The sequence below is a fragment of the Mus pahari genome, chromosome 22 (genome assembly GCF_900095145.1).
Source record: "Mus pahari chromosome 22, PAHARI_EIJ_v1.1, whole genome shotgun sequence".
Taxonomy (NCBI): Eukaryota; Metazoa; Chordata; class Mammalia; order Rodentia; family Muridae; genus Mus; species Mus pahari.
Window position 1 is genome coordinate 47846982 of NC_034611.1, and position 14638 is coordinate 47861619.

At 51.3% G+C, this 14638-nt stretch overlaps 1 protein-coding gene across 7 annotated transcripts in view; it reads right to left on the bottom strand.

The window, feature by feature from the left end:
- Nucleotides 1-737: 737 nt before the first annotated feature.
- The window catches only part of Fam214b (family with sequence similarity 214 member B), a 14284-nt gene continuing 383 nt past the window's right edge, over nucleotides 738-14638 (bottom strand). The window contains exons 1-9 of one of the 7 annotated variants that reach the window (XM_029533417.1): nucleotides 14589-14609; nucleotides 5080-5223; nucleotides 3858-4826; nucleotides 3270-3328; nucleotides 2987-3092; nucleotides 2699-2857; nucleotides 2406-2474; nucleotides 2150-2325; nucleotides 738-2023 (exon numbers count right to left, since the gene is read on the bottom strand). In XM_029533417.1, coding sequence (XP_029389277.1) covers nucleotides 1870-2023; nucleotides 2150-2325; nucleotides 2406-2474; nucleotides 2699-2857; nucleotides 2987-3092; nucleotides 3270-3328; nucleotides 3858-4751 — 1617 coding nt within the window. In that variant the 5' untranslated portion in view covers nucleotides 4752-4826; nucleotides 5080-5223; nucleotides 14589-14609 and the 3' untranslated portion in view covers nucleotides 738-1869. The other 6 variants (XM_029533415.1, XM_029533416.1, XM_021222295.1 and 3 more) reach the window with 6 other exon arrangements.

The window sequence follows — 14638 nt, forward strand, 5'->3', positions numbered from 1 at the left end:
CGCCCACCAAATTCTGTACCCACAGCGGTGACTCAGTTTACCCTCCAGCTCGTGCATAACTGTCCTGATCTGTCACCATGACGACCATGGATTGAATTGGCGCTCAGTAGTTGCCCGTGGTTGCCATAGTGACATTCTTGGGTAGTCATGCTGTTGTGCCCAGCTCTCCCACTGGGGACTGACCCCATTCCCGTTGTCATGGTAACTAGGAGGCCTAACTTTACCTGATGGCTGGGCGGAGATTTCTCCCTTCCCTCTTTTCCCAAGGCATCAACAGCTTTTTCATTTTTTTTTTTTTTTCTGAGCCAGAAACGGTCAGGCCTGATCCCCTTACATACAGAGCCTCACTCAACCTTTCATTTTTGTCTGGAACACGTCACCTTGCTCAGGTCTCTGACACTCTCTCAAATACAAGCTTTAAGAGGCCTGTATCCTCATCCTCATCTCCTTCTTCTCATTCTCCTCCTCCTTCATTTTACATATACAGACACTGAGGTTCTGATGGGGCTAAACTACAGAATCAATGTAAGACTCCAGATTCTCAGAGTTTAGCTTCTGTAGCTTCACTTTACCCACCCAGCCCCCAACACCTTACATGAAAAGGAATAAGACCATGGTCCAAGACTCAGCTCGTCCTAGCCTAAGATCTCATGGGTTTGAGCCTGTTGCCAGAATTCCAGCTCGCTTTAGACCCCACATCTCCATCCTCTTGAACACACAAAAAAGGTAGAGGTTAGTTCAAGTTTCCAAACAAGAATTTATTCTTTATTTTTCTCCTTAAAAAATGTACCAGGTACAATTTTTCCTATTTTTTTTGTTTGTTTGTTTTGTTTTTCAAGTTTCAGCAAATGCTTGTTCCCCTCAGCCAAGCCCCAAGAGTTAAGGGTTGAGGCTGGGTCAGAGTCTTAAGTGAGGAGTGGAGTAACTGGGAACCATGTGACTGAATGAGGGGCACCCCTCATCCCAGCTGAGGTAGGTGGGTCAGAGTCTGGTCAGGTGAGAGGAGGTTCCCCAGTCCTTAGGCCTGACTCTGTCCCTGGACACCTTCCTCAGTCAGGACGCCAAAGCAAGGAGACACAGGCAGGAGAAGAGGGACAACTGAGTCTGAGCCCTAGGTAAGAGGTGCTTAAACCCCTGTGTTACACATACATGCACATTCTGTCTCTCTCTCACACACACACCCTACACAAACCCAAGTTTGTATGCACGCACACAGCTGTACACACACACACACACACACACACACACACACACACACACACACACACTGGCTTTCGAAGATGGGTTGAAGGTCAGGGAAAGGAAAAGGAATAGAGAAAGCTGAGGGAAGCTGAGTCTTTGGCTAAGTGACTCAGTTCCTCTGGAATAAACCCTCTGCCCTTAGCCAGAGGAGAGCAGCTCTCCCCTTGCCCCGACATCAGCTTCTTCAAGTCCTGAGGTTGGAGCAATATCTGAGAGTGGGGTGATGCCAATGATCAGGTTTGGGAGGTCACCAAGGCAATCCAATTTGAATAAATTATAAATTAAAAATAAATAAAATAATAAGTGGCCCCTGCCCAGGACAGGGAGGCAATGCTGGCATTACTTGCCTGGGAACTTGGGACAATCTCAAGGTAGCTCTGGCTCCTCCCTACTACCTAAGCTGGCCTGGGAAACCCAAGGGAGGGGACAGGCACACGGAGTACCCAGAGCAGACAGGGTATGGAAGGACCGAAGCTTTAAACACCCAAATAGTCAATTTGGGCGTGAGCGTGATGAGGACTTTAATTCAAGCCTGAAGGGGGCTCTCGCCATTTCTCCACAGTTTACCCTGTCCAGGATGGCAGGACAGGCAGGCTTTGGGCCCACCTAGGTTCAGGATGCTTGCGATCAGGGCAAAGGTGAATAACGTGGATTATGGGGGGCCTCAGTCACAGCCTGTAGTTCATAGGGGAGCCCTGTGTCCAGCTCCAGGCTCCGGCGGGAAAAAAGCAGGCGGATATCTCCATGCAGGCTTAAGCGGCCTGAGCGAGAGCTCCGGAACCTGAGGGGAAGACAATGAGCGCCACATCAGCATCCGGATGATGGAGAAGAAAGGGGAGATCCTCGAGGGCAGAGGACAGAGCGAGACCTGGGCTGCTCCGGCTCTCTCCCGGGGTCCTGGGCTCACCTGAGGTGCAGCAAGTAGCAGAGGAGGCGGTGGGTGGGGCTAGCATTTCCCTCCTCACCCACAGGCACCAAGAAGAGGCGATGGCGCAGGAAGGTCATGTGGGCAGCAGGCATGTCCGAGAAGTCAAAGGTCACAAGGAACATCTTCACCACAGTCTGGTTGGGGTTAAATAAGGTCTGGGGACAGGACAGTCCAGGTTGGTAGGGCCTGCTGACTGATTCTCCTCTCTTCCCACATCCAGCAATCCCTCACTCACCACTTGGATGGTGCCCACCTTGGGCACACTGTAACCCTTCCTCCCCAGAGGATTCAGGTCCACGACTCCCTAGGAAGACCATAAACCATTAGCCAAGGGTAGGAGCTAGAAAAGTCAGTCATGACCACCAAATACTTAAGAGCTCTCTAGCACTTCCCCCTGGACTTTGCTCTACCCTATACTATATGTCTTCCCATCTTACCCTGACTCAATCCTAGAAGAAGAACATGGAAGAAATGCCTTCGGCCACCCAAGCCCTCTGAGGTAACTTTGAGGTCAGTTTTATATCATACCAGGAAGGGGGCCGGCGCATTTTGCTCAGAAACATCGAAAAAGGTGACAGCGACGGGCAGAGTGACATGTTGGGGACAATAAGACCCACTGGCTCCAATCTCTGCAGTAAAGCCCTCAATGTGGCCAGATGGTGCAAAGCGTCCTCGAAGCAATGATTCCTGGTATTAGGGTGGAGTAGACACATCTGAGAACGACGGATGCCAAGTCTTTCCTTTGTCCGTTTGAGGCACATTCCACTATTGAATTCCTCCCAGGAACCCTTAATCACAAAGTCCAAAAGGAGCTACCTCAAAGTTGCCCAGCAGGGTGTGGCTGACAGCAGGGGTGGGGAAGGGGGAGGCACTGGGAGGGCTCAGCAGGCCTGGCCCCTTCCGGAGAGTTCGAAGGGAGCTTCTGGGAAGAGAAGGGACACAATGGCTGGCTTGAGTGTCCTGAGTATTCCTGCCCAAGTCCTTGGGTACCCCTCTTTTCCATTCCCCAGGGCCTCTACTACATACAATGTTGGGAAAAACTACAGACTTCTGCCTTCACTTTCATGGCCAGGGGAGAGGGAGAATCTGATCGACTTACAGCTTCAGGCGACGGGCGCCTTTCAGCCTCCGCCCCACGGGACTGCAGTCTGTTGGGTCCTATGGTGAAAATATTGAAAACAGAGACTTTATGAAGGGCAGACATATTTAAGTTCTCATAAGAACATCTCTATAGGTTTCCTTCACCTCTACCTAAACAATGTCTGCTTAGGCGTGGATGAGAATAGGCTAGTGCCATAACATACGAGGTGACACTTAGGAGGTAGAGGCAGGAAGATGACCCCATCCTTGGCTACTTAGGGAGTTGGAAGGCTATTTGAGACTTTGTCTTAGAAAGCAAAACCAGGAGACGAGCTGTAGCTCAGTTCTCGTTTTCAGAGTGTCTGTGTAGCAGGCTTTCCTAAGACTCAGGCACACAGCCCTGGGTTCAATCTACTTTCGATCTACAGCACCACATACACTAGGTGTGCTGGCGCGTGCCTTTTCTGATTCCAATACTGTGCCTGGAAGGTGGAGAAGTAGTTCCAGGTCATCTTTGAAAACCCTAGATTTGCCTGGGATACATAAGACCATGTCTCCAAAGAAAGAAAAAGAAAAAGAAAATAGACAAACTTGCTCACTGGCTTACCAAAACAGGCTCCTTGGGCCCAGGCAGCAGATGGCTCCAGAAGGGTGTGGCTTTGGCATCAGAACTATTGGCAGCAAGAGGGCAGCCCAGGGTTCCCCGGCGCCTCCGAGGGGCTGGCCCCTCATCCTCAGAGCTGACATCAAGGGCTTCTCCAGCAGGCAACAGCCTTCGCTTGGTGGGGCAGGGGCCTGGAGGGCCAGGGCCAGGGGGTGTGTGCTCGGGACTGCGCCCATTGGCAGTTCCATGGGACTCCCTCGGCCAGGGGTTGCTCCCATTGCCCACCCTAGCCACTGGGCTCTTACCCCCTATTTGTGCAAGATTGTGCAAATCAGTGTCAAGTGTGTGCAGCTGGCCTGAAGGGGCTGGCCCTGGAGGCTCCCCCAGGCACCCCTGTCCCCCTTGATCTGGGAAAGCCCAGTCTCTGGTGTGCAAAGTATTGAAGGAAGCATTTGATGAGGGCCAGGGCATACTCTGGGTCCCTGAAGTCCAAGGTGAGGTGGTACTACCTCCCTGTTCCACAACACAGAGGCCATGGTGGGAGAAATGCTGGCTAGCCACACCCAGTCCCAGACCCAGTCCCTCTGGGCTCAAGAGTCCCACAGTAGATGGTTCTTCAGGAGGTAGTCCCTCTCTGGCTCCCAGCCCAGGGCCTCTCTTCAGCTCCCGGGGACCCTCAGTGGGAGGGGCCGGCCGCTTCAGAGCCCTAGGAGGCTCGGAGGCACCAGCTGAAGGGGAAAAGATGGATACCTGGTAGACCCCAGGGGATGTCGCCCCCCCTGCTGGGCTGTAGCCCATGAGCAGGCCACCCTGGAGGGTCCCCTGTCTGACTGGAGGCTGTGAAGGGCCAGCCTCTGGCTCTGAGGATGGAGATAGCTCTGCCTGCACGTGGCGCATGAAGCCCCCCTTGGGTCAGGGGGGCCCCCCCACACGGCCTTTATGCTGGGCCTGGGCTGGGGGGCCTGGGGACATCTGTAGGAAAGAAAAACATGAGGTCTTGAGACTCAAGGAGTCTTCTTTCTTCCAGCTCAGTTTCAGATCCTCCCTCGGTCCACAGATGACCTTGAGCAGTTTGGGGAGGTAACGTTGCCCATATCCCTGGACAGACCAATGGGAGTCAGAGACCACTCTCAGCACTCCTGGGAGGGGCACATTACAGCTCCAGTTTCTCAAAGGACTTGCGATCCCCACCCCCATCCCCTACCCCGTCTTTCCTGGACGTTACCCCGATGAAGAAGCCTCAAGCCTGGGCGCGTGTCCTCTCTTCCTGTTGGATGTCTTGACCCTCTAGCTTGCAGTCCGGTCCATGCCCACTGCACTGGCAAGGTGACTGCCACCATTCCGTGCAGCTCCTGGGCTCAGTTGGACCCTGAGGGAAAAGAGAAAATATAAGTCAGAATCCTTGCAGCCACTGGTAAAATCCCTCCACTAATATAGGCTACTATGTCAACACACACACCGAGACATCTTCCTGCTTTGGGACAAGCTCTGCAGAAGCAGAAGAGGCAGGCTGGAGACCTAGGGTGCATGCAGAAGAATTGGGCTACCTGAGGACTCTACAGAGAAGCAAGTTCTGGCTGACTGTAGTAAGGGTGCGAGGAATGAGTAGAGGCAGCTTGTCAGGGTCTCCACCTGGGGAGCTGCCCCAAGTAATAGGGGATAAGATGCCCCAGAGATCAGAGTGAGTCCATGTCAGGCTGTAGGTGGACAGGACAACACTGCACTTTTCTTACTCAAGGCTACCCAATCACACAACTCATCTCCTTATATCTATCCAAAGGGGCAAGTGCCACCCAAGAGTGCTGAGGGCAAGCTGGGCGTGGTGGCGCACACCTTTAATCCCAGCACTCTGGGAGGCAGAGAAAGGTGGATCTCTGAGTTCGAGGCCAGCCTGGTCTACAGAGTGAGTTCCAGGACAGCCTGGGCTGTACAGAGAAACCCTGTCTCGAAAAACCAAAAAAAAAAAAAAAGAGTGCTGAGGGCAGAGGTCATGCAGATAGGTACACCCCATCACACAGCTACAGACCTCAAGTCAGCTCCAAGCCAGCCCGGCACATTTAAAATCCTAACTTGCCCCAGAAATCTGTCTTCAGAGAGAAGAAATCCAGCAGGGCAGGGGCGGCACACGCCTTTAATCCTAGCACTTTGGAGGCAGAGGCAGGCGGATTTCTGAGTTCAAGGCCAGCCTGGTCTACAGAGTGAGTTCCAGGACTGCCAAGACTACACAGAGAAACCCTGTCTCGAAAAACAAAATAAAACAAAAATCCAAAGTGGGAGCAGTGGTGGTGCTGGGATTGGTGGCGCACGCCTTTAATCCCAGGTCACGGAGGCAGAGGCAGGTAGTTTTCTTTGAGTTCGAGGCCAGCCTGGTCTACAGAGAGAGTTCCAGGAAACCCTGTTACCCCCACTCCCTCAAGGCCTTCCACAAACAAACAAAAAAATCTAGCCAAGAACAAGTGGTGGAAGGAGAGGACAGTCAGAAGATGCTTTCTAGTTCCCACCCCTCCCCCAGGCCCTGCAAACCAGAGATAAGGAGGCAGTGAGCAGTCAACTGGAAGCAACTGGAGTCTCTCTCCATGCCCCTCCCGAAGGGCACAACCCATACTCAAAAATTAATAATAATAATAATAATAATAATAAATTTTTAAAAGCTAAAGCATTTCTTTGTTGCCAAGGCACAAAAATGGTCTTCACAGGTCACTAGTATTTCAGTGACCAGACTCTCAAGTTGAAGGCCAGCTGTCCCCACTGTCATCCTTATTTGGTCAGCAGTCTGTGAGTACTACCAACCATAACGCCCTTTAGCATAATGCTAGAGGTTGAGGCAGGAGGATCTAGACCAGTCTAGCTACATGTGGAGAGGTCCTCTGTCAAAATCAAACAAACAAAAACCGGGTTACAGCCAGACTTCCCACTACACCAGTTAAGGTCAGATGGGGTTACGAGACATCCTATCTCAGACAAAACACAAAACCAACAAACAAGCTGAGGGGTGGTGGCGCACATCTTTAGTCCACACACTCTGGAGGCAGAGACAGGCAAACCTGAGTTCAAAGCTAGCCTGGTGAAACCCGGTCTTGGAAAAAAACAACAAAAACAAAACAAAACAAAACAAAAAACCCAATAAATAAAGCAAAACACTTTTTCCCACGCCTCTTTCATGGATATCTTAAAGTCACTCCCATCCAAAAGATCTCTCTCTCTCTCTCTCTCTCTCTCTCTCTCTCTCTCTCTCTCTCTCTCTCTCGTCTAAGACTTCCATAAGACAGTGTCACTAACTACTTAACTACTTTCTGTAACCGGATGATACTGTTTACTTCTGATCATGTCAGACCTGAGGACAGGTTTGTGTTTCCTCCCCAGCCCAACTTCAAGCTCGGGAGAAACACACATCAAGATTCAAAAAAAAAAAAAAAAAAAAAGCCTAAATACGAGCTAGCACCAATGATCCGCTCAGCCGTCCCGACAGTGTAGAGAAACACCGTCCGGGTGAAGAGTGGAGAGATTAACTGTACATGGGGAACTGCAGCAGTTTATGGGGTGATAGGAGACAGAGAGAAAGGGGGCATTGACATGTAGGGACTCTCCCACATCAGCCATTGCCTTCCTTCCAGGCCACACCTTGCCGTTTCACCAGGCCCCCTTTTGAATGATCCTAAGAACATTCCGGTCCTTCACGTGGGTGAAATGGCTAGAAAGTGGAGAACGCCAGTAGTGGCAGTGTCGTGAGAGTATGACCTGTTCTCATTTCTTCCCCTCCTAGCCTCCACCCAGGCTTTAAAGTTCAAGAAGGGCGTTTTCTCGAACACCCCAATTTCCAGGTCATCTCAGTTGCCCTCCTGAGCCCTTGCCTCGAGGAAGCCAGGTGATGACATGATGCCCTACTTGACCCCAGCATGCTGGCATCTGCTCATTAATCCAGAGTTCTATTAGTTCCCTCCCTGCCCAGAGACGCTCGAAGACTCACTCCTCTGCCACCCAGCTTCAAGCTGACTCATGGGGCAGGACTGCAGGGAGAGGGGACAAGCCAGTAGAAGCCAAACCTCGCCCTCCATGCTGGGGATGGGCAGCAGCTGGCATTAAACAGCTGTGCCAGACTGTGGCTGCCAAGGACTACAGCTCCCAACATGCTGAGAGCAAGGCCAGCAAAAACAACAAGTCCCAGAATACCATGAGGTCTGTACCCTCAGATACTTGTTAGACCTGGGAGGTGGGAGAGGTTGTGGTACAGGAGGAACACCTAGGCTCATTCTCTCCTCCCCTTCAGTCTCAAGATGCCCATTTTTACCCTAAAGAAGGTTTGGGGAAGAATTCCTAACCATGTGTTTTCCACTCTTATCCTGGGCAGAGTCCTGCTGCTCACTGCTGTACATTTTGTCCTCACACATGTCTACACACGCTAGGGTGACTGTTCCCAAGACCACTGTTGTGAGTAGAAAGGTTAATCTCTGCCTTCGCCCTCGCTCTGACTCCTGGCCTAGAGCCCTTCACCTTTAATAGAGAGGGAGCAGACCTCAGAAACCCCTCCAAACTCAGACGGGGAGACTCACCTTGGCTCCTGGACTCCTTGTTCTGGACGTTTCCTCCCACCCCCTGCTTAGCCTCCCAGGTCGGTTCTCATCCCTTCTTCACAGTCTGGGACAGGCCCCATACCCTGCAGAGGTTTGGGAGATCTGATCCTTCCACCTAGTACACACACTCACCCCGCTCCCAAATTGGCTCCGCCGCGGTGGCCGCTGCTCCGGGCCCTTCCGTCCCGTCCCCGTCCCGGTCCCTCCCCTCGGATAATCAGTCCCCCCTACTACGGGCCCCCAACCCAGACAAAGGGTGGCTTAGGCTGAGAGCCTTGCTCTGCTTGGCCCTTCTCTGATCGGCTTCGTGTGCAACACTAGCGGGCTCTGGCGTCCGCAGCCCCTCTAGCTGCTCTTGCACCCCTCCCTGCGACGGTCCCTCCCCGGGGCCGCCCCGGCTCCGCGCCGCAGACTCAGCTGCCCCTCTGACTCACAGGCCATTTCCTACCAGCTGATGGGGCCGCCCGCCCCGCCCAGCGCCCAGCCACCCCCAGCACTGCGACCACGGCTGCCACGCCCCCCTCAGACCACACCCTCCATGGGTAACAACTATGCTCATTGGCTCAGGGGAGGCCAGCCTCTCTGCAACCTCAAGCGTGAGTCACGCCCTCTCCAAGGGGCGCACGCCTATTGGTCCACATAAGGGCAGGCCTACCCAATGTCGCTCCGCCCACCTCCTTAACCCTTTTTTCTGTCCAAGTCCTAAGCAATTCTCTGCCCTGTCATTTAACCCCACTCAGACTTCATCCTCTCAGGGCTCAACAAACCTTTCTCCTCCACCCTTCCTGCTCTGAGGAAAATTAATAGGAAGTTCCAGTGCGCTCACAGATACAGCTCAACAATCTCCAACTCACCCAACCCTACATATCCCCAAGCCCATTCACCCCCACATCCCGAAACAGCTCCAGGTAAAAGGGTTGCTACTATCTCGTAAGCTTTCTACAAGAGCAGGAAAAGACCTACAACAGTCGTACCTTATTTCCATCCATACTGGAAGATGGCATCCTCCCCCACCCCCTTTCTTGTCTTTGTTAGAGACCCCAGGAGGCTCCTGAGATGGGCAGAGTCAGATCGAGACCAATTTCGTCTTCATGACTCACAGCTCCCTCGAAACTCACCAAGCTCCCCCTGAGTCACCGGGCCCCAGGCCCAGCCCAGAGCCAGCCAAATTAAGTAGCTGCAGAGTCAGCATCCTTAACCTTTGTCCTTAGCTCTGTAAATAACCAGGGAGGAATTTTTGCAAGGACTGGGCACTCACAGACACTTTTTTACAGGGACTGCTCTTGAGATAACCTGAGAAAATGGATAGCCTTGTCTACCTTGACCTCTGAACTTATCAGCAAGTCAGATAGGTTGTCACCAACTCCCTCTCAGTCACAGAAACAGGGGACAAACAGCAGAACCAAAAGAAGTAAAAGCCAATGCTTTGCCTATGCTATGAGTCCCTGGGACCATTAGTTTATTACTGGACTGTAAAGAGAGCCCTCCCTTTCCCTACTTCCTCTCTGGGTTTTACAATTAACACAAGCACACTACAGACCTCTAGGATGCTTTCCCCTTACCTCTAATGAGAGGAAACCCCTAAAAAAGACCCCAGCTCCCTGAGATTGAATTCTCTGCTACGAAGGAGCAGGATTTTTTTTAAATTTATTTATTTATTTATTTTTTCTGAGACAGGGTTTCTCTGTGTAGCCCTGGCTGTCCTGGAACTCTGTAGATCAGGCTGGCCTCGAACTCAGAAATCCACCTACCTCTGCCTCCCAAGCGCTGGGATTAAAGGCGTGCGCCACCACCGCCCAGCAGGATTTAAAAAAGTCTCAAAGCCCTAAACACAAGTGAAGAATCAATATGAGGATCTATTTGTCTTAGCAAAGCTCACATCTTAGGAAAATTCTTGGCAGCCCTCATTTGTTCTGTCTAACTATAATTTCAGGCTTTAGTTTTCTACAAAGATCAGAGGGGGAATACTAAAGGAGTCAGGATAAGAAAAAAAAAAAAGTTCCAGGCCTCAGTATGCCCTGGGGAAGGAGCCCAGGGTCACTCGTGCATGGAGTCATACCTAGTTGCTCTAAACTCTTTATCTTGCATCTTTTGTTGTTGTTCTTTTTTTTTAAAAAGATTTATTTATTATTACATGTAAGTACATTCTAGCTGTCCTCAGACACTCCAGAAGAGGGAGTCAGATCTTATTACAGATGGTTGTGAGCCACCATGTGGTTGCTGGGATTTGAACTCTGGACCTTCGGAAGAACAGTTGGGTGCTCTTACCCACTGAGCCATTTCACCAGCCTGTTGTTGTTCTTTTAAAGCCAAGGTCTTGCTATATAACCTAGGCTGCCCTTGAACTCATGATCGTCCTGCTTTGCCTCCAGAGGGTTAGGATTCCAGGTTACTGGGGGGTTTTGTTGGTTTTGCTTTGTTTCTTTGAGACAGAGTTTCCAGTCGCTCAGACTGAACAACTCCAGCTACCTCTTGCCTCCACCTCTGCAGCGCTGAGGTGTGCGCCACTGGACCCAGCCTGACTTAAAAAAAAAAAGTTTTGTTTTGTTTTGTTTTTTAAAGACAAGATCTCATGTAGTTTAGGCCTCAAACACACTGTACGTCAGAGGAGGATCCTGGACTCTTGATCTTTCTGTTCTCACCTCTTGAATGCTGAATTATGTTGTTTTTTTTTTTTTTTTGGTTTTTCCAGACAGGGTTTCTCTGTATAGCCCTGGCTGTCCTGGAATTCACTTTGTAGACTAGGCTGGCCTCGAACTCAGAAATTCACCTGCCTCTGCCTCCCGAGTGCTGGGATTAAAGGCGTGCGCCACCACGCCCGGCTCTGAATTATGTTTTTTAAAAAAATCTTTAGAGCCGGACCTGGTGATGGCTCGTGCCTTTAAATGCCATCCCAGAGGCAGGCAGACCTGAATTCGAGGCCTACAGATCAAGTTCCAGGACATCCAGGGCTACGCAGAGAAGCACTGTCTCAAATCAAAACCAAAGAAAAAAATTACCGCTAGGAATAATTGCATAGGCCTTTAATCTTAGCACAAAGGAGGCAAAGGCAGGCTGATCTCTGTGAGTTTGAGGCCAACATAATCTACATATGGAGCTCCAGGCTAGCCAAGGAGTAAGGCCCCCTCTTTAAAAAAGAAACAAACAACTTCTTCTTTCTTCTTCTTCTTCTTCTTCTTCTTCTTCTTCTTCTTCTTCTTCTTCTTCTTCTTCTTCTTCTTCTTCTTCTTCTTCTTCTTCTTTCTCCTCCTCCTCCTCCTCCTTCTTCCTCATGATTATCGTGTGCGGATGTGTGAGGGCGAGTGAGAAGACAACTTAGAGAATCTGGTTCTCTCCTTTCACTATGGGGTCACTATGGGGTCACTATGGGGTCACTATGGGGTCACTATGGGGTCACTAAAGGATTAAAATCAGATCACGCTTGCAGGTGCTTTTCCACACAGAACCACCTTACTGCCCACGTCTTTTAAATGCACAGCAGCTACCACTTGCTTACTTCAGTTTTTGTTTTTGTTTGTTTTCCAAGACAGGGTTTCTCTGTGTAGCCCTGGCGGTCCTGGGACTCAGTCTGCAGACCAGGCTGGCCTCAAAACCAGAGATTTACCTGCCTCTGTCTCCCAAGGGTTGTGCTTATAGGCATGTAGCACCACCCAGTGACTTCTTTTTTTCACAAACATACACATAGTTTCCTCCTCCTTGTCTTCCTCTTCCTCCTCCTCTTTCTCTTCTTCTTCCTCTTCCTCTTCTCTTATTAGAAGCTCCATAAGAACAGTAACTCTGCTCTTTGTACTAACATTCTCTGAGACTGGCATATAAAAGATACTCAATAAAATTTAGTGAAGTAAACAGAGGGTCAGATCATGAACAGCACTAGTGAAATGTGGATCTTACCTCCTGCTCTTTCACTGTGCAGCTTTAGGAACCAGTTGTGGGTTTTTGTTTGTTTGTTTGTTTTTAACTATACATGTGCAAATTTGCAAAATGAGAGGCTCTGAGCTGGTTTTGGTGGTGCACATGTATAATCCCAACATCTGGGAGATGAACTCAGAAAGATCAGGTGTTCAAAGTCGTCATCTGTTACATAGTGAGTTTGAGGCCAGCCTGGGCTACAAACAAACAAACAAACAAACAAAACCTGTCTCAAATGCAAAATAAACAAATAAGGATTCCTTTAAACAATGACCATGGAGGGCATCTACTGCCCTGGCTTTATAATCCTACTGGCTGCTGTGCATTCTTGTTCATCACAGAGGATGGGCTTAAGCAACTGAATTCCCTGCTGCTGGCACCATAGCAGAAAGGCTATATACTCAGCATAGCAAACTGCTGCCGTTTCTCTTTATGCCCCACCCACTCACACGAAATGCCCCAGCCCAGAGGAAGCTTGAATGCCTCTGCCCTGGGCCCGCCCCTCTCTGATAGAGAGCGGCTGGGAAGCAGTGTTGCCATAGAAATCAGTACCTCCTCAAAAGGCTTCAGCCTGCCCTTCTTTACCCAACCCTACCCCAAGGCTTTGTCTGTCCTGAGCACCCCTCCCTTTTTTCAGCCAGACTCAGCAATTGGGTGGCTGTATGAGAAGGCTGGCTTTGGGGGCCCCCTTTCAGCAACACGGTCACACTCACTCAGTCACGGTGTGGAAGGCAGTCCTTCCCCACCCCCTCCAAGCCAACCTAGAGGCAAAAAGAACAGTGGCAGGACAAGTCCCTGGGCCCCACTGTCTGCTCTGATGGTTAACGTCTAAGCTCGGACTGTAGGGAGCCATTTTGTCTTCATCCCCTAACTGGGCTAGAGCCTTATATCCTTCCCAGGTCAGGGTTATCACAGTGTCCCACCTCTCGGAGCACTCAGCAAAGACTTTCTGGGTACTTCTCAGCATTTCTCCTGGAGAACCCCCAGTATTGCTGAGGAGCCTATGAGGCTTCACCCAGGGAAGGACAAAGGTAGAGAAAATCAGTTTCTGGCAAGAGGTAAAAGGTGGCTACCAGTCAGTCAGTTGGGATTTACTGGCAGAGGTGGTGGTATTAGTGGGGGTTGGGGCGGGGGTGGGATCTGAGCCTCCATGCTGGTTACAGGGTGTCTGGCCAGTAAGTACAGAGTCAGGAGCAGGTCATAGATCCCAGACTGGCAAGAGCCCGAGCAGGCCCCAGTGTGAGGAAGGAAGTGGGAAATGAGCACACCCAGAGCATAAGGGCAGGGCAGGGGGGTGGGGTGGGGTGGGCAGAGACCAGAGCAGGCTTCGGTAGGAACAGGAACTAGCTTGGGGATTGACAGGAACCCAATGACAGAAGGGTCCTCGGAGACACTTAGGGGAAGGAACCCTAGCCTGGGCTAGCTACAGATGCAAGGGAGGGTAAAGACACAGTCACACAAACCCTGGTGGGCAGCAGGGCCTGCCTGCTCTCCGTGTACCCATGCCAGAAGGTGGGGCCAGGAGCTCAGCAGTAACACCAGACTGGCTACTTGTTCTGCTAAATCCAGCAGCCTCGCTCCTAGAATACAGACCCCAGATGTCTTCCTGGACTCCCTATAAGGCAAAATGTTACTTTCTAGAAGTACTGAGATTCTCCCCAGCAGAATGGGCTACAATCCCTGCCCTTCATACAGTACCCTACAACCCATCCCCTCTTTCTCTACACAACCTCACCTACTCTCCCATTCGGGGGAACGCCAGCCCTTCTCCAGCACATAGACCCCCATTCTCCCGAAGTTCCTCCAAATCGCTCAAGTATCACCTGTGATCCTCCACATGCAGACAGTGATCCTTTTCCTTAACCGTGTACCTCCCACTTTCACAAAGCACTCCCGCCCTTCCCCCACAACGGCCCCTAGAGTACACCTCCTGGCTCACACACTGAGCCCCCCAACTGCTCCCCCAAACCCGCCTCACCCACTCCAGAGCAACACTCTCCGAATTCTTTTCTTCGCTAGCGGTGGTCCCTACTTCAGGTCTGCCCAAGCCCACCTTCGGCCTCGTCTCTTTTTCCACACGCACCCCGCCCCACACCTGTAGTTCCGTGGGTCCTGTTGCACTTGAGAAGGTAGTGGATTGGGACAGGGACTGAGCAGCCCTCCTTGCAGCCTAGGCCTGCAAACCTCTCCCCTGGGGTCAGAGCCCCGCCCCCGCAACGCCCCGGCCCACCCTCTCCCTTGTCCCAGTTCCCACCTTCCCGGGGCTGGTCCCCTTGCCCTGGTTCTTTAATCCCTCAGACTCCG